At 45.2% G+C, this 25044-nt stretch overlaps 1 protein-coding gene across 1 annotated transcript in view; it reads right to left on the reverse strand.

Moving 5' to 3' along the window:
• ntn2 (netrin 2) overlaps window positions 1–25044 on the reverse strand; it is a 48620-nt gene that overhangs the window by 17415 nt on the left and 6161 nt on the right. Inside the window, 2 exon segments of the mRNA XM_035146363.2 lie at window positions 865–1053; window positions 14476–15742. Coding sequence (XP_035002254.2) covers window positions 865–1053; window positions 14476–15526 — 1240 coding nt within the window. The 5' untranslated portion in view covers window positions 15527–15742.

Here is a 25044-nt window from a genome sequence, read left to right on the forward strand (position 1 = left end):
ACTTGTGCTCTATGTTTCTGACAGCAGAAGAAGAACTGGATAGTTATTACTGTTTGTAAAGTCGTTAATAACCGTGGACTGTGTATAAAGATGGATGACGCAGCTCCACTTCCTCTGAGTCAGTCTCAGCTGTAGGTCGTAACGTTTAAAATCCGTTTTTATAGCATCAAATAACTCATTAAAACCAAACTTACTGGGAAAAGGGCACCTGCACATACACCAATGTGATAAGAATTAACTATATCACAGAAACCATCCTTGAGAAAAAAGTATTTGACGTGTAGGCCTACTTAGTTTTTGTTTTTATTTTGGTCCATGACCTATACTGCAGCCAGCCACCAGGGGGCAATCGAGAAACTTTGGCTTTACTTTTGAGGAGCAGTCATGTCGGCCATCTTTATATGCAGTCTATGGTTGCCTTTGGAAAATTTGAAGTCATGGAGCTAGCAGCTAATTCTATCGACCAGCCCGTCTACAGCTTAACTGCAAGTGATTTCAAAGAGGTATTTAGCTAAATTACTCAGCATTAATTAAAAAATCTTACCAATACCCCCTCAAAATGTTACGTATTGACAAAACTCAAAGCACTAACGCTGGATTCACGTGTGCATTTGTGTTAGCACTTGACGATGGATCTGCTTGATAATCGGTGCTAGCAAAACCATAGTAATAAAAACAATCAATGTTTTATGATTTGGACACACAACATAGCAATTCGCTCAAACGTGCTATGCTGGCTATCAGTGCAATGCAAGTACACAGGAAATAAAATCCACAGTTAAATGAACACACATCAAAGCCAATGCATTGATGTGCGTCCTGCACAATACTGCGCTCAAGTGTGTAACATCTTGTGGGACTCACCTTTGCATGCTCGTCGGTGAGTGATGGGCCTGGCCATGTCTCTGTAAAAGCCCTCCTTGCAGTAGTGGCAGTGGCGTCCCGCAGTGTTGTGGCGGCAGTTCATACACACTCCTCCGCTCTTCCTCCCCGACAGCTTGTACAGCTCCATGTTGAATCGACAGCGACGGGCGTGAAGGTTACAGTTACACGCTGCGGAGGGGAGAGGAAAGTTAACATTGACAATTGCGGGATTGCATCAGCGAAGGTGAGTGGGAGAAATGTAAAAGTTTACAATATGTGCACAGTGTTTATCTAACAGAGTACAAACGCAAGTTAGCCAGCATGAAACATTCACGTGGAGTGTGAATTACAGTAAAACATATGCGTACTACCACATAAAGAGCAGGGAGAGATTTTCCAGTAAAGTAGGATTAGTTTATAATCTACAATGCGGCTGTGTGCTTGGCTGCTCTTCCAGAACTCATCAATCAAAAGTGATATTTGCAGAGCTCATTTTCTCCATTTCATAATTAATGAATTCAGCTCCTCTCAGCCCATTAGTTATTAATCACTGGAAAGAGAGACATTAATTTCATGAATCGCTGATGAGTAAAAGGCTCTGAAGATCTATTAAAAACGGGATGGATTCAGATAAAGGAGTGGGCTCGAGCTAGCTGTCTTCTAAATGAGGCGAGCCAGAATATATGGGACAAGTGAAGTGAGGTTATATCTCTTCACAGTCTCTGCGAGTTCCGCTTGAAATCCAACTGGTTCCTTGAAGTCTCCTCGGCTCACCAGTCTTTTCAGGGACTCCTGCATATATGACCACATTCACCAGCTTTGACATTATTGATAAACTCTGTTCACTCTCTACATGTGGGATTTACATTGGAGGAGTATAATGAGGAACCTGCCCGGCTTGTTTGTTTAATAGAGTTTGATCCGGAGTCTCTTCTGGTTAAATCAGAGTCAGACCTGGGACCTGAAGACTTGGCCGATGCTTCAATGACGCTTGCTGTGGAGCTCAGTTCCAGTTCAAAGTTACCCCCAGATAAATTAGAGAGGAGTAAACAACAGCCTGAGCTGTTTGACCAAAAATGTCAACAGCTATGGCAAAAGAAGATTATTAGGGGATAACAACAGAGGGTGATATAAATTAACTTTAATCCGATGGGAATGTGTTTGAGAAAATGGATTTCACTAACAATGGATGTTTGGAATAGAGTGAGACACAACAATGGGAATAAGTAAAGACAGATTGCTGGAGGGACTGAGGGGGTGGGGGCTGCTTTTATGTGTGTTTCTATATGTGTGGCTTTGTGGGCAACATAGAACATTGTTCTTGGCAGTTACATTGTATTAGAATGAAAAAATCCCAATCTGACAATATTGATTGAGATATTTTAAATTCTCATGCGTTGCACATGTTCTGGCTTTAGTGTCTCGTCCATGTGCTTAGTCACAGAGTGAAATTGTGTCAAGCTGTTTTAACTGTTTTCTATCTCTTGATCAAGGTTCACGATTCTGTAAAGCAGCGGCCATTAATAGGCATTCGGCAGTCTGGATCCAGGCGTGGGGCGTGGATACCATGTGACTGACAGCTGGTATCATCCAATAGGTGCAGACTGCAGGTTTGGGCTCTCACTCAGGTGCTTACCCCCCACTCCTCAGAAGATGCTTACTTCAACGGCAGTTCCCAAACTGGGGGTGACGTCAAGGTGAGTTCCCAGTTGCTAGCTCCTAACCGCCCATCGTTTTTATACTTGGGGAGCTTCTAAGCAGATTTTATTACCTTTGAAGGGTCAGGCTAGAGCTTAGCTAACTGGCTGCAGGGTGTACCATATTTATTTGACATATTCATGCAGTATTAGATTCTGTTATTTGTACTGATCAAAAATGAGAGGAACAGTAGTTAGTCAGCACATTCACATATTTTACTTGAGAGGCATTTTCGTATTTTAGCTTTGAAGGGTGTCTTTTATGAAAGATTTACTGGGCTCGCAGTAGCGGCATACCAGACAACAAAAATATGTAATATTTGAAAACCATGTAAAAATTCCTCGTTAGCCGACACCTTGAGGCTCGAGTGTTCTCACTTCTCTGTTGAGGTCAAGGTCAGTTCTGCAGTTAAGTGAAGCTCAATGATCAGTACAAAGATAAATTAGCTTTTTAGCACAAATGGGAGTGTGATGGTTCTTTCCCAGGAGGAGAATCCTTTGGCTACCAGTGTCCAGTCATGTGTACTATATGTGGGCACTGAATGATATGAGATCTCCATCCACCCTGAAAGGGAAGCCTGGCACCAGGTTGAGAAAGAGGCCTGCTTTTCCCTGGTTGCGACCCTGGAAAAAAAAAAAGGGGGGAGCACATTCCCAGACTGTTTCCCAATTCCATCTGGTTATTATACAGCCCAATTTGTATGGAATCCTGTAGTTAATGAAATACTGTTTTATGTATATTTATATAGAAACAAAGCTGGATCTTTTGGTTTGCTCCCATGGATCTGTGAGCCCTAGATGAGGTTTGACCTTTGACCTATATTTGAACCTAGAGAGTGTCTAGATGACAGTGAGGGAAACCTGCAATTAGAGTGAGTTAAAATAACTCACTATCTTAAGACTAATTTATCCTCAACATCCGACAAAACAGACTGAGCCTTCTGTCCGTACCCTGCATTAATTTCGTCTGTATTCGTGCTAGTCTTCTTAAAGCTTTACGGATAGGGACAAAACAGACAAAACAGACAAACGGAAGAGCGGAACCATCGCAAATTTGCAGCAGAGCGGCGTCTGTATGTTACTTTGTCTGATCAACAAACGGACGCTTTTGTCTCTTTCTTAGCTACGTTATCACAGCCTCCTTCACCATCGCCATTGTTGTTCGCCAAAACTCTCGACTCTGCGCTCCCTCTAGTGGATGTTTTGCTTAACAACCAGGCTAATGAAAAGGAGGCATAAAAAGTATGCGGGCAGTTGTGGTTAAATCGTTTAAAACTGATGTATCTTTTGAAGTCATCGTGATACAGTGTTATAGTGTTTCTGTGTCTGTATCTAGTGTGTTGCTACGTGTTGACGACTAAACAGCCTATCTGACTTCTTCTGAGGGGAATGTGACAAAAAACACACCCGCTCCGGTGAGTGGCTGGAGCTGCCGGCGGGTGTTGGGTGGCTTGATTATGATCAAGCGTCTCAAACACACACAGCTGTGAGCACTTGTGTCCATTAACACCTTGTAGCGGAACATGAAAGCGGTGGATCACATTTTCTCCCCCAGTTAAAGAACCAGTGGCCCTTCCTACGGCATCCTCTCGATTTACTGCGAGGCAACAAGATCGGCCAACAAAGTCAAAAGGTAGGGGAGGATATGTTCAAGTGTGGAGAAAGTGGCGAGAGCTGCAGAATTGAACCTTTAAATGGTTTAACATATGTATCTGGGACGACTGGGAAGGACTTGAACAACAGACAGACTTTTCAAGACAAATGGGAGAATCGTTTCCGGGCAGGAAAAGAATAACGTGAATGGAAATGTCTGCCGAAGTCACAAGAGCAGGAGACTATTAAGATAAACGTGTGATCCAAGTCTAATAAATGACAAAAACTAATTTTCTGATGACCTCAACTAGGTGTTTGTGTGTGTATCCTGTGTGTTTTCGCTGGTGTACATGCTGCGTGCAGTTAACTCCAGCTCGGAGCTGCAGCTGCCCAAGGATCCTGGAATGTTTATGGGTTTGTTTTGAAGTGCCTGTGCACCCCCCAAAAACCTGCCACCCCCACCACCGCCCACCATTTCGCCCCCCCCACCCCACCCAAATTAGGCTCAGCGGGGATAAATGAACGCCGTTGAAGGCCATTTTTCAATTCATTAACACATCAAAGCCTCCGCAAAAAAAACACACACTCACTAATTCTTTATCTGTTGCTGGAGAAAATAGAGATTTTTTTTCTGGCGTGGGAAGGAGTTCTGTGGGTGGAAGTCGGCGAAGACACTGTGATCATTGAGGGTACGGGTCAGTGTCCAATTCAAGGATGCGTAAAGCTGGTTCCTCGCGTTGTCGTGGAAATCGAACAACAAACATGAGCTACGGGCTTGGCAAACAGAGGGATGCTGAGAGAGGTTGGAGGGATAGGAGGATGAAACCCGAGGAAAATATTAGACAAGAGGATTGTTTCACCACTTTGTCATCTAGAATAAAAGTGCCAAATTCAATTTTTGGTATAAAACTGCTCCAGTAAATATTTTCATCTACACACAGAGTGATCTAGGGTGCTACTTACATCTCTGAATACAAGAAAGTATAGAATATTTCTGCTGAAGTACACTGACAGAAGAACACCACACCTTTCATAACAGGTACCTCAACAAGTCCATGCACCCTGAACAAGCCCACAGACTGTTCTGTCAAGCGTGCTTTGACAAATTGGCCCGTAAAGACTGCGCTCAACAAATAAAATGCGAGGGTGTTTGTGGCGTGCACAGCCTCTCTGCTCCCCTCCATATGTCAGGGATAAATCTAACCTCATTTTTCCTTCAGCTCGACCGAAGCCAAGCCAGTAAGCACAGCCAATTGATTTTGGATGCCTGTGCAAAACCCAAATCCCATGGCTAAAATTGGTCCTTGAAAACTGGTAGGCTGCTCTCCCACCAGTACCTTGCCCCCCTTGGCCCAGGCCACAGTCCAGACCTGCTGTAGCCCCTCCTTGGGTGCCCTCTCTGCCCGATCCAACAGGCTCAGCTATATGGGCCCCTGCCAGCATGTGTGTGTGTGTCTATGGTGTGTGTCTGTGTGTGTGTCTGTGTGTGTGTGTTTGGGCTGAGTTCCGCCTGGCTGCTCCAGCCACCTGCTCAGGGCACCGGGGAACACCCGGTTAATTAGCTCCTCATTAGAGCCAAGGCAGTGTAGAGCATCGACAAAAACACACATACTCACACACATTTATGCACACACATACACACACCAGAGACGGCCGCTTCAAGAGGCAGTAACTGCTCACAAAACGACAAAGATCAAGTAACGAAAGATCCAAGAAAAAGTTCAACAGAGCTGAGACATAAACAGATGTAAAGGCCGCTGGGTCTGTGCACTGTAATGAGCTGTGGACAACAAGCTGAGACAAAGATTTAAGAACTCCAAGCTGAAAACTAACAGGAACCTACAACTCCAGTCGCCCCGCTGTGTGAAGTACATGGGCCGTGCTATGCTTCTACCTCTTTTGCAACCGAGCCACTCCAGCCCCACTTGCTCTTTCCTTCTCGTCCACACAGATGTATCTTTCACTTTTAGCTCTGACACCACGTCCCAGAGCTCCCCTCCCTCCACTGGTTTCTGCGGTTAGCCTCACGCCGTGGGCTTAAGAGCCAGCTCTTGGGGGCCCTTTTGAACTGAGAGTCCCCTTAATTCCTCTCCCACCCCTCCCCTAAGCCTCCTTCTCTCTTCCTCTCTCCTCTCACTTCACTTTCATGAGACCCTATCTCAAATAGTCTGACTGGTTGACTGTCCCTCTTTCTCCTCGATTCCTTCCCCACCCTTTTTCTGCTGTCCATCTCTTCCTCCATGTCTCCTTCTCTCTCTGGATGGCATCAGGCAGGGAGAGATTTTAACGAGATTAGGCTGGAGGGTTGCCAGTTTGGGGGGCCTTGTGTCAGTGGAGAGTTGAGTCCTGAGCTCTGTTCCCACTCTCTCTGGTCCACTTCACTTCCCCACATCTAAACATTGTTATCTCTGTCCCGCCGTTTGCCTTTACTCTCTGTCTGTCTCAGTTGATCTTTTTTTCCCCCTCCACAGTCTGCAGTCCTGAGCACAGGAGAAGAAGCAGACGACCGCTGTGCAATCAAATTATCATGAAGAATCAGGACCAACTGAGCTAAAAAACAGATTCACTTTTGCCATGACTCTTGGCAACCATGAGGTCTACTCTTGGGGATACATGTGATGCCTGTGCAGGTTTAGAAATAGAAAGTGACAGATGGAATACATACACCACTGTGGCCAGAGATGGCAGTAGAAATGGTGGGAGTGGGGTAATATGTTCTACTATAGTATTCTCAGGTTGGGATGCAGGCTTGCATGCGAATGCATAAAAAGTCAAAGTGGTCTGGACTGATGATGGTTATCCCAGAACTAGGCAGTGAAAGTTTTTTTGGCTGTATCTGCAGCGTACCTGGCATTTTGTAACAGATGAGTTTCATCCAAATAAATAGTTGGATGACAATGAAAATTATACAAACCATATGTTTTAAATGGTCTGTTGAGATATATGGTCTGATGAGATCCTTTCAAACCAAGTAACCTAGAAATAAACCAAGAAACCTGCAGCCTCCCGGCTCCGCAAGGAAACTCATGAATACAAAAAAATCCATTTAGAAATACTACAAATGTTCTAATGACAGCAATTATTAGTTTCTGTAATAAAAGACAAATACATATTTCAGGTTGCTCCATTTTGGCTGAAGAGCTGTCAGGTCAAACTGTTACATGTCATCGCTGATAACCACCATTGTGACTGTCAAAAAAAGAAAAGAAGATGCAGAATGTTTCGCTTTCCAAGAGAAATGGACAAAATTATTATTTTTGTTGAAGTAAAGGGCTTGAGGTGTGTACACTGTGATGAAAAATGTCAATCTGGAGGTCATTACAGCTGGAAACCTAAAGTGTGAGATTTGTGAGGACAAGTTAACGCTCTTTGGTGGAGTTTGTGCACAGAAAGCAGCTTTCACAAAAATAAAAATTCAGTTTTATAGCTCATGATACCTTTATGTACGAAAAGAGACATGTGTGTTTCAAACAATGCAACTGTGACAGCCCACATATTTCCATGCGCGCTTTTACATTCACATGGTTGCTAATCAATACATCCAATAGAGGGCAGCACAGAGTCGAGAGTTTCTGACAACAACAATGGAAGAGGTTGTGATAATGAATCTCTTAAGTAAGAAGCGAAAGCCCCTGCGTTGTGTCCTGTGTGGCCGTAAAATACATCGCAACATGTCGAAGATGAAGTTGCTACCTTGTCTCAAGTTCATGTCCTCTGAAGAATTAGCTACACTGCCTCCTACGATTTCAGGTGGTACTGCGCTCTTTGCCTGTTTTCATCCATCTGTGTATCTGTGTCCGAACAGAACCAGGAGGCTCCGTCCGTTTCTGTATACATATATATCGTTGATCATAAATTAGCCTTTATTGTTTTGAGGTGAGCGAGCTGAGCAGAAACCTCATCATCATCTGAAATCAGACACCTCGCCAAAGAGCAGCAGTTCCAGCCATCACCTTCGAGAGCTTAGCGTGATATATGTGTTCAATAATTTAGTATGGCCCACAAAGGATGTTATAAAATTGAAAAGGCCCTTGATAGGAAAAAAAGGTTCCCCACCCCTGTTTTAAGCAATAATGATCATCCCGTCAGACGTCTTCCAATAACTTGTAGACGTCTTTTTCCAGGGGAACTGAAGCTGTTCTGGCAGCTCAATGTGGCCTCACACCTTTTCTACTTATTTTGAATGTTTAAAAAAAGAGTCACAATTGATGAAACAGCTATTGGGGGAAAATATCCCAAATAGTCTACTAAAAATTCTTGGACCCTACAATTCCCACAATGCAAGTAAATAACAGACTCTTCCTGTCTGTTCCTTTATGAAAATTCAAAGTCTCCAAAACCAATTAGAGATTTCCCAGAGGAGTTAATCAGTGTCTTTATTTCCCTTGACATTATACAGTACAACCGTTTGCACAAGCGGAGCAGAAAACTGATATTTATCTTAGCCGATTTAATTTGTCACACATCTGTTGATCAGTCTCATCAGTCAAGGGTGATTTGATTCTTTCTTTTGTAAGATTCCTGCAATTCTTTTGTAAATGGGGTTTAATTTTCTACCCTCATATACATATTATTTCATTTTCCTGTTGAAGACTGAGCAGGATAATAGTTAAAGTTGTATATGATGGTTTTCTTCCTTGACACCATTAATAGCTGAACATGGATTTGCAGGTGATGTTAAAATGCTGGATTGAAAAGTAGAATTTGGGTTTTTCCAGTTGTTCCATAAGGATATAATCATGAGAGAAGATCCGCTCCACATTCATACATATGTTTACACGACTCACACCAGACCCGTCTGTTCATATTGTAACGGACAATATTCATTCCATATGCATGACGGTATGTGGAGACAAATACATGATTTTTAACACTGTGAATGGGAGTCATGAGTAAGAAAGCCTGTGTCGGAAACACACAGACACAACCTCAGTAAAGCTATTGTCATAAACATATTTTCTCTTAACAGCCTCTGAATGCCTCTGCCACCAGCAACGCCAGCGGCCAAAAACCACATTTTCTCAGGCAACAGACCATAGAGAAAATAAAAAGGCAAACTGTTACTAAAACACAACATATTCACTGACAGAAGAAAAAAAAAGACGACGGATTCCAGCAGGGAAAAAGGGGAAAAATATATGAAATAAAAGAAGAGGTAGCAGAGGTCCAGGCAGAGAGTTAATCTTGTTACACAAGAATAGAGAGGAAGAGAGCGCCGGCGGTGACGGGCACCTCGGGAGGTGATTGCTACCATCTGTGCGAGAGAGTCGACGGGGGCCTGGGAGAGCAGGGTGGGCACGCTGCAGCTCCACCAGTTTGTTTTGGCACCGGGATGAAACACCACATCACACTGCTAGATTACATGTGGCTCTCTCACACATGCACAAATGTAAGGAGATGCATAAATGCACACACTCGCTCGGCTGCAGGCGGCCGCAGAGCCTTTCCCCCGGCTTTTTAACCCAGCTGACGTGAGCGCTGTTATTTGACACGTTGCTGTCCGTAACATTTGTTTCGCCATGTTCCCCGCTGGCCAGAGAACCTTTACGAGTTCCTTCACAGGACGAGAAGTGCATCAATCCCTTGTGGGGTTGGCCGAGGACCAAAGCTGCAATACTGACATAGGGAATTAGAGCAAACTGACCAAACCCTCTCTTCTCAGCCAGATAAAGGAAGTTGCATTTGCTCCAAGCCCTAAAAAACCCAACACCGCAACGCACCTAGACAAAACTCGCACCTCATGTTTGTTGGCTTAACCCTGTTTGCCTCACGCTAACCACCCCAGAGGCATCATTTTATATAGGGCTGTTGATTTTAGAACCACATTCCTCTGCCATGTAATTATCGGAAAACACAGGAGGTTTCTTTTTCAAAATCACTTTCTTTCACTTAGCAACCCCCACTTCAACACACACACACAAATCTTTGAGTGTCGTGGTGTAAGTAATTGAAGTGTCGGTTCCCTGTTAGCCTCCAGCGACAGGCGGCCGAGGTGGGAGGGGCGGGAAGTCAATTAGCAGAAGAGGGAACATGGCAAATACAGTACACGCATTAATATCAAGGCAGCCCTGGCTTTTTTCATCCCTTCCCATCTATTTTCGGCATCTCACTTCAGAAATTCATATCGTGATGTACTCTAGGGACACGCGGGAGAACAAATTTAGGCTGCCACGTTCCGCAAAGATGGATTTTCATGATTCCGTGTGGATTTCAAGTGAGGTTAACTTGGTTCTACTCAAGGAAAGAGAACAAAAGCAGACAAATCCTGCTCCTCACAAATTGTGCCGTGGTTTCATGTGTGATGTCATTTTTCAATCACCAGGCCTGAAAAGTGTCTCGGTGAATCTGCTCTATGGCACAGCAACGTGGGCCTGACCTCTGCTTGGCCCCCGCTCGGAGATGAGGAAGGGGGGGGGGAATGCTGTTAAAGGATGGAGGCCTATTTTGAAATTCTAATCAGCATGAAATAACCATCTGCCCCTGAAATGAAGAGAAGAGAGAGAGAAATAAGAAAAAGAGTTTGTACTTCTGTGGTCTTCAGAGTTTCCATCGCTCTGCACAGACCTGAGTGCATATTCTGAGGCCTGTTCCCGAGCATGTGTTCCTGGCTGGCTTCTTCCTCTGAGCAAACACACACACACACACACGCACACACGCACACACGCACACACGCACACCTCTGCTGGATATCACTGCTCTCTCTAAGAAAACCATCTGTCAATGTCCCCCTAATTCCACCTAATAGTTTCCAAAAGACGGAGGCCGAGCCCACCAAACACGACGAGCCCCCCCACCAAAAGGTTCGAGCAGGCAACCTCAAAATCTGTTTTGCTTCTCCGTCTTCCGCTATAAAAATCCACATTTGAATGCAACCTCTCCTTCATTAGTGTGGCAGACATGATCTAATCACGCATATTATATAACAAGTAATAACTTTTTTAGAGGCAACAACTCATTTGTGGGAATTTCCTCCCGGTGACGACATGGTCGGATGTATAACGAGGGACTGCAGTGAATAGTTATTTGGCGGATTGATTTAATTACAAAGGAAACTCTGCTCCTTGCGCAAAAGCAAAATACGATATCACTCATTCGCCCGTCAAATTTACAATTAAAATATTCAGCACCCCACCCAAACGCTGCAGCAGAGCGGGAACACTCCGCTCTGCTCCCGACCACAGCTCACCTGCGATCCTGGCAAATCAGCTCAAATGGCTATTCAAACAGCCCCTCGCTGACCCTGCTTTTTTATGCCATGAATGCATAACAGTGTGCCTGGTGCAAAACTGGGAGCAGACCTGGCTTGGTTGGGCCCATTAGCGATGGATGGTGTCTGGCCCTGGGCTCGCAGCGTCCCAGAGCAGCTCTCTGGACTTCCTGCGGCCAAATGAGGGAAAGGAAGGGCTGGAGAATAGAGCAGGCTTGGTTCTGCAGCCAAACGGGACCAAGATGGCTGCAGACACAGCCAAGAGTAGAGTGCTACGATGCCACCATAAATTATCATCTACACTCAGGATGTCACCTTGTCGTTGACTCCGCAAGAGGCCTCTTCGTCTGACACAGTGACTTTGGCAGACTCTATTATGGCATGATATATCGTCTCACATTTTTTAAGTCAACAATGAAGTATTTACATTACTGCCATGCCAGCAGAAAAGCAAATACTCCATCACAAACCTGGAACCAGAATAGCTCTTATCCATCTGTTTCCTCATTGTGTCCTGTTGCTCAAACTCCGGGGCAGATAAATCACAGCTTTTTCCATCATGTCTCCCTCAATGCAAACAGACACGCTCCTTTACGAGGCTGCCCTCTCCGACTACCAGAGCAGGGATTTGTAAACCAATGTCTCGAGGCAGGATTCATAGTGAGGGAGGCGGCAGATGGGCGTGTGTGTGCATGGCTTGTGTCTGGAGACAGCGCGCGAGCTTGCCAAGAGCACAGACAGTAATCTTGGTGTGATACTTGTCAGACATTTAGTGAGAGCCGCGAACAATCAAACCGGCCTGTTAGACACAACGCTCTAGTGATGCAGGGTTAAGCTTTAAAAACGAAAACTGCCGCGAGTGAGAGCAGAAGCTTCCAAAAGTCTTAAAGTGGTGAAATTTGGCTACCAGGCACATCGTTTCTCAAAGACTGACAGACTCAGAGGAGGTGTGTGAAATAATTATTGATTTGGCTCTACGTCTGCCCACTCTGAATTCCTCAGTGCCCACGAACCTTTTTCCCCCCGTCAATTTAACCTCATCGCCGCCCCGCAGAGGATCATGACCTCAGACCAGCCCTCCAATCCAAACACCCTCAGGGCCTCACACAGACTTTAGTGACACCTATGGGAGTCTTCGGCTCTGTAACCTGCCACTTAAACACACTTCCCCAGTCTAAATACTTCGTGCCACGGCGCAGTGGCATGCCTCAGGGCTCGCTTCGCAGCCCGCCGCCATTTGTGCGCCGTGTCAGAAAAGTAAAAGCAATCAACAAGGGGCGGGTGCATTTTAAGAACGTGCTTTAATATACACAGGAGAGGCTTTTTAAAGGCTCTCCTGCTACTTTGAGGATATTTTGGAACCAGTTCTATAAGCGGAACAAGCTGTAAAGAGGTTCTCGTAACATGAAATCTGGGACATCTGGGACTAACTTTTTCGGCCATGTCCGGATGTGTGATCAGGTATAGCGTGCGACTTGCTACAGCCTTTAACGGCCCCTGTATCAACGCTGGGATTAGGTCATCAGAGTTGGCCGGTGCAGCCGGGCCCTTTAGTCCAGAAATCAAGGATAGAAGTGACATATCAATCCCGCAGAGGAGAGATCTACGGGAAGCGGGTGTAACGTTTCGGAAACAGCTACGGGACATTAGAAAGGGGGGTGGGGGTGCAAAAGTATGAGAGAGGGTTCACAGGATGATGTTCTCAAAGGTGTATGCGTGTTTTTAAATGTGATGTGAGTGTCATGGACAGGTGAGAAGCCAAAATAAGGTGTTGGCACGGGAGGTGCGGTGAGGGTTCATGGCCTGGTCTGATGTTAGAATGACCTCTGGCTCTGTCACTTGTTGTCCCATTTGAACAGGTCTGGCACCGTACAACACCAAACATGATCTCAGGCCAGCTCACAGGGCAATTACAACATATTCGAAAAAATACACCGTGTTCTCCTCCTGTTATTTCTCTCTGCATGGCTGTAATTTTATTTCATTATGGGGAAAGGTTAAAACGGGGACAGTGGTTACTAATATGGTTTTATTTCCCTGCACGAACAAATTTTTATGACAAGCAAAATTGACCCGAATTAAGTTCCACCTATGTCTATTTATACTAACGGAGAAATCCTGTGAACGTTACCGCCAAGGAAACATACCCACATGTTAGAGAACACATTCCTGCTAAAAAGGCATGACTAACACAGCATGTGTCTAAAACCCTTCTACAGCCATGAAATTAATATATATGCTAAATATCAAATAAAAAACCTGTTATCATAGAAAACTCTAATCCAGTGCAAAGGTAATCCATTTACATTAACAATAATTGCCGCAGAAATTGCTATAATTTTACTTGGCAAGCTTTCAGAGCCCGTCTGGATGACTTATACAGAGGATGTCTTGAGGTAAAGGCAAACACGGCCAAATAACATTCTTGGATGACTTAGCTGCCGCGGTGTGCCAATGTCTTGAGCTGTTACCATCCACTGTTTGGACTTGTTTGAGAAAATTAGGTTGTTTTTTTCATGAAGATGTCCGCAAAACATGATTTTGTTGAGCGTGGGCCTGTTTCCCTGTAGAGGAACGGTAAATAGAAGAGGCTGATGGGAAATGAAAGGGAGGGACAGGCTTGTTTTTTAAGAGATGTTGCCAAAGTCGCCTGCTCAACCACTACATGCGACCAGAACTCCTCACCTGAATAAGCACGAACCCATCCGTGTATGTTCTGGCAACTCTATTACTGACCATGACACTCAAATGTCATCTTTAAATTGCTCCATTTCTACCTCCCTCACGCTGTGCCTGTGTGTAAATACAATTTGTTGGCTTGACTTCGCAAAACCTCCCTGATTCAGAGGAAGAGGAACAGAAGAGGGAAAGAAAAAGAGCTAAAGAGAGAGCAGGCCTTTTTAATAATGGCCACTGACTTTATTCTAAACCTGTTAAAGGTTATTTCCACAAAGAATAGGTTGGGATTTAGAAGAACAAACTCTATTAATCATTTAGTTTCTGTGATTTGTTAAAACCAACATAACTGTATTCTTGCAGGCAAAGTTAGATCTTCGGTATGTTCCAAACACATGGAAAGAAAATAAATGATGACAGATAGACGGAGAGACTTACGCAGACACTCGTTGGCCTCACGGGCGTTGGCCCTCTGCCACGGCCGGTCGTAGTGAAAGGGTTTGCAGCGGTCACATTCAGGCCCTTCCGTGTTGTGTTTGCAGTCACACACCAGTTTGCCTTCCTTGTCTTTTAGACAACGTGAGGCGTGTCCGTTGCATTTACACCTCCCGCCCACCTGGAAGTCTCCCACTGCATAGAAATAAGTTGGCAGTGTCGATGTCACCGCCATGGGGTCGTCGTCCCTCCCTCCGCTGTTGCTGCCAGCCCCCAGCGCCAGCTCCCGGGGAAGCTGGGGCCGGTTGAAGACCACGCGGATATCGGTGACTGTCACCCAGTCCTGGAGGACCGGGCTGTTGTCAAAGTCTTTACCAGAGGGCCGTCCATCCAGAGTGCTGAAAGCAATGAGTCCACCAGAGAGAGGATAGAGGTCAGTGTGGCCATCTGTGCAGAGAGCCTCCTGCTCGTTCTGCTTGGTAATGGTTGCTTTGTTGGGCCGATTGTACATACGCCGGCACTGGGAGGAGTAGAACTGGTAGGGCATCCAGGTCTTGCCATAGTCCATGCTCTTGTATATGGCCAGGGACTCGGGTCGTGGCGAACAGAACTGCAGGCTGACGTAGGTGATTTCAAACTTTTTCCCCAACGAAAGGGTGAGAGTCACATTGTACGGAGAGGTGTTCAGATTCTCCGACTGCCAGCAGGTGAGGTTGTGTGCTGAGTTGAGGTCGGTGAGGTAGGAGGCCGGGTGGGCACGGCGAGGGTCAGCAGCATCGCAGATTTGACACGTGCGCACAGAGGGTCGATCGTCCCCGCGCTCCACCACGCTACAGGAGCGCGATGAAGGCCGGCCGCAGACGCTGGACACCATCACCTCTTTTCCAAAGGCAGCGTTGATAAACTCGGGGATACAGCGGCGGGCTGCACCTGTGTCGTCGTAGCAAGGGTCTGGAGGGTTTTGCTGCCCGGCGAAGGGATTGGTGGCACTGTGGGTGGAGACTGTGCAGGCCAGGAGGTAGAGGCCCAACAGGCACCTCCAGGGTTCCCTCATCCTGCTTGTGAACTTGCGTCTATGTTTTTGCACCTATGAGTCTTTATGCGTAAAACCCAAGAGTCTATAAGTGCATGTGAGTAAGTGTTGTTGAGCAGATGTGTCTGTGTGTGTGTGTGTGACTTTCTCAGACAGTATGTGTGTGTAATTGTGAATCAGTGGAAGAAGAGTGTCCGAGCTCAGCGACCCTCCACTTCAGACTGACCAGAGCTCTTCCTGCAAGAGACAGAAATAAACAGAAAGGTCAATGTCACAGACATATTTTTACCATAATAGGATATAAAATAGAAATGAACTCCACTGTAAATAAAATGGATGTGTACCCTCAAAACCAAATTATATTTGCCCTTATAAAGGAAATTAATTGGATCCTTTGTACTGGATAATAAAGAGAGCCTTCCCAAGGAGACAGTTAGATGGGAGGCCCGAGAGAAAGGATGTGACCATTTAAAGAGAGACATTAGCAGCTGCACCCTGAATTTCAATGCAGGCCTCTCATTCAGGACTTCCATTCAGGTCAAAACTGGCCCAGCCTTGTGGTCATGCTTGAGCAGCAGAAGCAGAAGTCACCCTATAATCCCCGGTGATGCAGCGGAGCAGTGGACCGTGTGTGACCCTGTCAAACCTCTGCTCTAAGAGCTGGTCCTGGAAAAAAAAAGGAAACCATTTTTATAGCCGAGGATATAGTTTTGAGCTCTGATATCTGTAGGAATCTGACAGGAAATCAACCACTGAAGCTCTATAGTCACACAGCGCTGACCCCGGAGAAGACAGTGTTGTATCCAGTCACTGAACCAGAAAAGTTGCAAGAAGTGATAGCTTAGATAGAGGATTAAACTCTGTATTAAAAGAACTGAGCCTATGAGACTCCATTCAAGCCTTTTTAAATCTCTAGGTCGAGATAGGTACCTGGATGACATCATTGATACGCACACAGCAAGACGAGGGGCCTCCCGGTCCCAAAGAGAGAAAGACTGAGGGGCGCGGCGAGAGAATGCTTCAGGGCAAAGAAAAAACACAGAGAAAGAGATGTCGACGGCTTGAGGCTTTTCCTTCAGTAATCCCCCTTTTACATCCCTGGGTGTCAAATGAGCCCCCGTCTCAAAACAGACAGCTTTGGGCTTGAGAAGGTACCCCAACCCTCTCTGCGAGGTATTTATTAAATGACAATGAATCACACCCACCTCCTCCCTACCCTTGCTCTCCTCCTCATACCGCAGCATCCCTCTTCCTCTTGGTAGAACAAAAGGCCGCCTCTGTATCCACTTCAGTCGAGCGGGGCAGGCAGACAGACAGATTCAAGGGGAGTCAGAATAACAAAAAGTTTCGTTCTTTTCTTGTGTGAGGGGTCCAAAGCTAGCAAACCCTCAGAAAAGAGCGCAGCGGTCTGGTAAATAGGAGCGCGCTCGTCTGTGCTCAAGTGCTTAAACCGAGCCATTTGGCGTCTTAAGAGCAGATAGGGCGCTAAAGGCAAAGAGTGTGAGGGAATTACACCGAGCACAAAGACAGTGAGGAAGCAACTGCCTCTTAGAAATCAGGTATCTGGATTTTACTTTAGTATTTATTTTTCGGTTTACTTTTACTCCCTATATTTTAACACACATATCTGTATTTTCTACTTCTTACAATACAACAGGCTTTCCTTTTTATGCATTTGAGGGAAATTGTCAGGTTTGGGGGTCTTTTGCCTCATTGAGCGCCACATTCCCAACATCAAGACAGATTTCAACCTAAATGGATGGGACAACAACACAGAAGAGACGATTCCTTGTAGTATGTTCTATCAGTGCATATCTCGCAACACAGACATAACATGGTGTAAGAGACGTATCGAGACGAAACAGAGAGAGGGAGACTTAACTGCGAAGATGTGAAGTGTGGAACAAATGTTTGTAACAACATGGAAGAAAGTGAAGAATCAGGCCACATCGCTACATCGACAACGAAGCAGAGCAACAAAACATTCTCCATCCCTGACCTTATAATTCAATCAATATATTGTATAATATTTTCTTGCTTTAACCCCTTTTTTTAAGTATCGTTGAGAGTTGTGTGAGGTAAATAGTCTTCAAAATATATATTTGTTACATGAGCTTGTACTTCTACTTCTGTGAGTATCTGTACTTGACTAAAGAATGTGTGCACTTTTGCCCCCTCTGAAATTCTCCCAATTTCTATGAGCAACGCATGAATAAAAATCTATTTTCAGACTTATTTTCTGCTAAATTTGAACTACACTTGGAATAAAAGACTAATAAAATAATCCAATAAAACGTTCCTGTTGTGCCGAGCCCTAAAGTAGCCACTAAAATAAATTTAAAGACCTGAGCATGAACATTTTTTTTTAAAACCCTGCCGTTACAAAATTCAACATATGAAAAATAGATCGCAGGGAATGGGCCTGCTCATAAATGAAAGGAGAGAGAGTGGGCTTTGCCAGGACGGATAAGGACACTGATCAATGACATGTGTCTGAGGACGAGGAGGTTAAAGTGGGCACGCTGGCGGGAGTTCATCAGCCAAGGCACTCCATCAAAAGGCTAGCCGTGGTAAATCTGGCGGGCCCGACACCCACTGAGACACACGGAGAGGCGGCTGATAGAATTAGCAACTCATTAGCATCCCGGCCCAGCTTCTATCAGTGGCAAAAAAAGAGGGACGGTGGGGAGGCTCTGAGAGAGAGAAGGGCTGGTGGTGGTGGAGAGGAGCAGGAAGAAGGGATTGGAACTATGACAGGTGAGGGAGCAGAGAGAAAGAAAACAGATGGAAAGAGGGAATTTTGATGGACGTGTTGTTGAGGGAGTGAGAGGAAGTTGCAAAATGAAGCAGGACAGACACAAGCGACAAGAAGAGGTAAGAAGGAGATGAGGGACATATGAGGGGGGAGAGAAAACAGTGAGGGGCGCGACAGTGATTAAGCAGAGATGACTCTCGGGAGGGCGAGCGAGGACAGAGATGAATGGGAGCAGTAGGAGAGAGAGGGGAAAGTGACAGAGATGGAGGAAGGAGGTTTTCGGGAAGGACATAAAAAATGAGAGAGGGAGAGATGGAGGGAGAAACAGAGGGGAGACAGATTAAGGTGGCGGACTGCAGCGGTCTGTGTCTGGACTGCGGATGACTAAATATGGTGCGGCCCGTGTGCTGCTGGGCCTGCTGGGAGATTCTTCCCGACTCTGGTGCTGTCAGGCGCGTCTGGCAGATGAGCGCGTAGGTTAAACAGAGAGAGAACAGTGACAAGGCTGTTTAATTCCACTCCGTGTGCCCTCTGAAATAGATGTCGGCCTGTGTTAACAATTCTCAGAGACAGTCCAACAACTCTGTGCTGCCGCGGGGAAACATGTTCTTTATTAAATCCTTATAAGACTTATTCTATATCGCCATTAAAAGTGCAAACTGTGAGCCAATCCCACACAGTCTCTCTGAATCTATAAGCTCTGCCAGGATGTCAGCACAGCAGTGTAGCTGGCTGACCTTTGCAATACGAAGAATCTGTTTCAGCATTAAAATTCTCTGTTTTCAGAATTGACAGTGTGTTTAACAAGCCACAAGTTCCCCTAAGTGGAGGCAGACATTGTCTTTCATTAAATGTGGTTGAAGTAGCAGCAGCTGCAGGCCCATGTCTCTGTGTCGCTGCAGAAGAAGACAGTGAGTACGGGCGCAGAAACGCTGGGCTGCAGTTGCGACATCTCCAGGAATCTAGCGTGGAGAGGTTGAAGCTTTTCAGAAAACAAATGTATTTATATTCCTGATGTAACCAAACGTTTTGTTTTTCCATAAAACCATTGTTTGACATTTTGGGAAATACACTTTCTGGCCAAGAGTAAGATGAGAAGATCAATACAACTCTGTAATTACGAAGCTACGATGACCAGTTTGGCTTCGTAAGACGGCTGGAAAAAAGGGAAACAGCTTTGGCGCTATTCAAATGCAACAAATTCCACCAGTAACTCGGTCCTCAGCAGAGCACATACCTCCACCAAGGCCCAACAGTCCCCTTAAATTCAATCAAGCTGCACCAAATTGCACACACTCATAAAGATCAGTTCCCTAAGTATGCCTGCTTTTCTTTTCATCAAGATCCATGAATTATTCCCTGGAAAATCAGATAAACTGTCATAAAACACTTTATATCACAATTTCAAAAAGAAAGTAATACAAATTCACGGATCCGCCCCCGGATTCAGATCCACACCAAAATTTAAGGGATTCTTACCAGACTCATATCATCCTTCCACTAAGTTTCATGGTAATCCGTACATATTTATGTAATCTTGCAATTTACATATCAACACATTATTTCTGTTTTATTAATGTCAAACAAAAGAATATGTGTAAAGTGTAAAGATGACAAGTTTTCATCACTGGTAGGCCAGTTTTGCTAACCAGCTAATTTACCACGCAGACGTTAGTGGTATCGATCTTCATGGGGCATGAAAATGATTAACTATTCCATTCACACGTTTAGCATTAAATCATTATACCAGCTTCTAATCTGAGTTTAGATTTTCAATAATTTTATCCTTTGATCACTGACTTAGACTTCAAAGTTCGATTTGGCCCCGGCACACAAACCTACCAGCGTCTGCAATATAAAAGACAAACTGTTCCTGAGGCAGCTGAGCCATTTCCGAGTGACAAAGTGCAGTGACAAATACAAACTGCATGGCCAATTCGTCACTGCATCATTCCTCTTTGGATTAATGGCAAGGAAAATGTACTTGTGTGGAACGTGCTACTGCAGTGTTAAATAATTTGTCCATTAGTATTATGGGCACTTTGAACAAATGGATGAAAAACGATGGGGCTTTTAGAGTGGAAGCCCCCCCCTGCATAAGAAGTTGCACTTGGCCACAAAGACGACTCAGGCCATTTGGCAATTGGAACAGATTCAATGGTTTTAATCAAGCAGTGACAGCCCAATTAGAGAAGGTAGATGATGGAGGGCAAAAGGAAGGTAAATTAGATTAAAAAGAGGTGTGTGAGTAAGAGATGGAGAGAAAGAGAGAGGGAGGAAGACAGGCAGAGAGAGAAAGGGAAAGACAGGAAGGGGAAGACGACAGGGTGGTCCGGTGGCTTCAGCGGAGACATTCCGGGGAACGTTTTTTCAGCTTCTCCCTGTCACCGGGAGATCATCTCATGTTGAGCTGTCTCTCTTTCAAGCGTGGGCGCCTCTGTCAGAGTTCACAGATTAGGAAAACAGAAGTTGCTGAGAGGCTTTATTTGGCTTGGGTGTAGAGGAGGGCGCCGGGGGAGGTGAGGATAGGAGAGGGACAGCTGAGCCACTTTGTATCCCAAGTGGGAGCCTTTCAAGCTGCCTCGGAGAGTTGGCGTGGTGGCCCCACTCAGGCTGGGAGTCAATGGAGGTCCTCGGGGTTGCTTCTCTCGGATGACAGCAAGCTGAGGCCCCAACTGGTGCCCTGCTGTCCCTTCAGCCTGCTGTACAGTAATCCCTGGTGGGGTTATTAGTGGCTGCCCAGAACCATGGAGGACTTTTTAATAGGCTAACAACAGGGCCACCTCCATTCTCATTAACATCACGGAAAGATTCATTGTGTGAAAATAAAAGAACAGCGAGAGCAGCGACAAAGTCAGAAAGAGCCCTGTGCACAGATTGCACGTGGTCTGATGCAACTGAGGAGACTATCATATCACTTGTTCTTTTCAGGATTCATATTTAGAGTTTTTTGATACTAAGATGACAGAGAGTGGATAAAAAAAGCTTCTTGAGCCCTGGTCGATATCTTAACATTTAACTTGTGGCCCCAGATCTACATGAAATTAATTTGTGCATCATTACAAAGATATAAAACAAATATAACTGGTAAAACCTGAATATTTGAGTAAGTTAAGTACCAATTAATTGACTATGAAAGACAAATTGGTTCAGCACAAATCAGTTCCTTACAATCTCTATCCCCCCCCCCCTCACACACACACACACACACACACACTTGGGTAAATAAACCTGTCCAGATGAATCAGCTTGACTGACAGGCCTCATGTAACAGGGGTCGGATATTGGTGGTCTGAATTCCACTTGGTGATGGCTGTCTCCGCAGCGGTGACGACGATCCTGCTGTTTGCATAAGGGCGTGCATGTGTGTGTGTGTGTGGGTGGGTGGTGTGTTTGGGGAGCACCTCACCGACATTCATTAGGGAGTGAAGAGGAGGAGGAGGAGGGGAGGAGGGCCGAGGGCAGGAGGGGGTCAACTCTCACAGCTGAGGGCGTCATTAGCAGGAGGATCACTGACAAATTTTTAAATCCCTCTTATGTCTGCCGAGAAGCTCTGTGTGCGTCTCTGGAGAGTTTTAATCTGGAAAAATCCACTTTTTTGCTCAAGTGTCATTCCAATTCGTCACGGCACTGTTGCAACCAGAGCAAACTGCGACACCTGAACTAGTTGCCACGAAAGCAATATCAAACACCGCAGGTTCAGACGTGACTGATATCAGAAAACATACAAATGAAACAGGGACTGCCTCCTTTTCCATCTGTGCAGCTGACAGCAAGAGGCACTGAACGCCCAGCAGAGGAATGCAGCAGCTTCTGTGGCCCAGCCCACACGGCTGGACCGGAGTCCGACAGCGGTTCTTTACATCAACAGAACCCGATCCGGGACCAAGCAGGAGGAGAGAAGTCAGGCAGCACGAGGTGGGATACGGGGTCAGGCACGGTTCTCACAGATTCACAGACAGGGAGTTGTGCTAAGCTACAAATCTTCAGACTTATAGAAATGTACATATTAGTAGAAAAGCAAGGGGGGGAAATGCTGAGGGGACGAGTTGTGGTGTGTTTTTCTGTTGATGAAGAGCTCTGTGAGATCCGTGTGTGTTTGGTGAGAAAATGTGAGGAAGTTCTGGGCAGCGGTGACTCACTGGACTCTGGGTTAAACAGGGTTAATTGGTGAGAAACGGATCAGGCGAAAATACATTTATGAGAAGAGCTCTTTGTTTCATTTTTACACGGATTCTCTGTCCCAAAACAGCAATGTTGCTGTAAACTACAGTTGATTATTATGTTTCCAGTAAAAGTGAACACTAAGATAAATGGAGACAGTGTTGAGGCTGATTCCCGCTAAAGTAAATACAAAAAAACGATGAACACTGCAGCAATGAGGTGATTGAACTTCAAATTGTATATTTAAAATCTGACTTTCACTAAGACTGTTATACATTTCTTTTAGGTATTTAATATAAAAATGTATCACCCCCACCGAAAGAGGTTTTGTTTATTAGCATTCGTTTGTTAGTTAGTTGGAAGGGTAACGCAAAAGCTACTGGACAGATTTCCTCGAAACTTGGTGGAAGAATGTGATATGGGTCAGGGAAGAAAGTTTTGTTGGATCTTTTTTAACATTTTCATTGATTTCTCAGGGGATAAATCATTGAGCTCGATTAGTGTGTGCAATTTGGTGGAGCTCCAAATTAAAATCCAACTTCGCGGAGGTATGCGGCAGTCTAGTTTTCATTTATAAAATAATGAGTTCTAAGAATCAGGGACAAAATAAAAACTTAAATAAAGTGCAGTAGGGTTTGCAACTATGTAATAGGGCCTTTGTACAAGATGAACCAGAAGAAGATGAATGAGACATATTAATATTTGTGTATCTCTGAAAATAAACGAGAGCCACAGTGTGCTACAGAACAGTGGCATCTTCGCTTAAAATCCAAACAAGGGGTTTAAAATTACTTCTCAAGTCGCACAGGGCTTCAGCCCCGAATATAAATATTTCACAAATGAAAAATGTTGCAGTGAACTCGAGCGAGGACCAAGTTGTACTTTGACTCGAATTTTTAACTGACAGAGCGATGGAGTTGGGAGGAGGGGGGGGGCAACGGCTCCAAAAAGAAATTTACTGCCTCCCATGTCAAGCTGTGATCTGTTTTCAAATACAAGAAATATTTCCCCTACATGTGCTGTCAAGATGCGCCTGAGAAAGCGATGACACCCACAGCCCTGCAACGCCGGATTCTTTCCCAAAGCCTGTTACTGGATGAAGGCCATGCGGCGGGGGTTACAGAGATGATAAAGACATGCGAGAAAACGCTGAGAGTTTAAAGTTCCCAGAGTGCACTCGTTTCAGCGTACGTGGGTGGACTGAGGGCTCCTTGATTGAACATTTCCCATGGACCTGAGCATAACCCTGACCACAGCTCTGCAGCAGTGTGGTTGGACAGCGGCGGTCGGGGTGAGGCGGGCGAGGTGTTCCTGGATATGAGCGGAAGTAGCTCGTTTGGAGGGATGGAAGGGTTTAAAGAGAGGAGAGGTGAGCACTCCTTCAAAGCCCTTTGAAGGCTGGCTGCGGTAGGCAGAGCCGCGGTTTTCCCAAAAAGCCCCCCTAACAGGAAAACAGTTTTTTTTTTCCATTGCACAAGAGAAAACTCTACCCCACAGCCAAAAGCAAGGACCTGCTTTGAACTCACAGGGGGAAAAGAAAAAAACCCAAAAATAATTTTATTAAGTGCTTGGAATACTCGCACGGTTGCGTACATTACACTTAAACACACACGTTGCTGACAGACAAACACATGTTGGATTTACAATATGTGCCCTCCCTCACATGAAGACGAGTTGTAAAAGATGCCAGAGCTCGTGACTCATCAGACTACTCCCTTTCTCTTCTTCCTGCTCACTCTCCTCCTTGCTCCCCTCCTCTCATTCTCTCTCAACACCAATGTTAACGCGCAACAGGTGACCTTTGCCTAGAGGTCGGAGGTCAATGGTCTCCCAGTGAAAAGGGGAAAGAAGTTAGAGGTCCGTCGTTTGGTTTGACAGACGTTAAAACAACAAGACCCCCGAATTTAACAGCAGATGTATTATTTGTCCCTCTGGAACACACAAGCAACCGATAGTTCTGATGTGACGCCTTTAATCAGCAGGTCGACATCCTTTGTCTGTGCCTTAAAAACCATATAAAGTGTCGATGTGTTTTATGAAAAAAGAAAACTTATGGTTAAGGTTTGGTTAGGTTTAGGCATTAAATCAACTTTTAGGGTTTGATCACAGTTTGGGTTAAAATAAGCACTTTGTCAGGTCGTCATCATGGTTACAATCATAAACATGTGGTTAAGGTTAAAGGGCGCGATTGTCGTCATTCTCTTTTTAAATGCCGACTGTTGGTTAGAAATGAGAAGCAAACTGCAGTCTCCCAGGTTAAAGCGATCCTGCACACTTATATTTGATGGAACTGCTGGTTTTGATATCACATTTATAACCAAGATTCTTCATTTATGACTCGTAACGCCACCTTGTGTTTCAAACCATTTGGACCTTGCAGGGCCCAATGTTTACATATCAACTGTTTGGGACGTCTCTATGTCATGAAAAAGGTGGGCGACCCCCCCGACCCCCCGCCACCAGCGACTGCTCGTGAGTGGGAATCTCATTTTCAAATCTATGCTGAAACTAAACCCCTAAACCACCACATCGTCCTTTTGGACCGCTGGCTGAGGCAGCTGCCTGTGTCAGCGGCTCTAACAGCTCGGGACCACAGCTCTCCTCAGACACGGTGCGGCCC

Source organism: Hippoglossus stenolepis, chromosome 21 (genome assembly GCF_022539355.2).
Source record: "Hippoglossus stenolepis isolate QCI-W04-F060 chromosome 21, HSTE1.2, whole genome shotgun sequence".
Lineage (NCBI taxonomy): Eukaryota > Metazoa > Chordata > Actinopteri > Pleuronectiformes > Pleuronectidae > Hippoglossus > Hippoglossus stenolepis.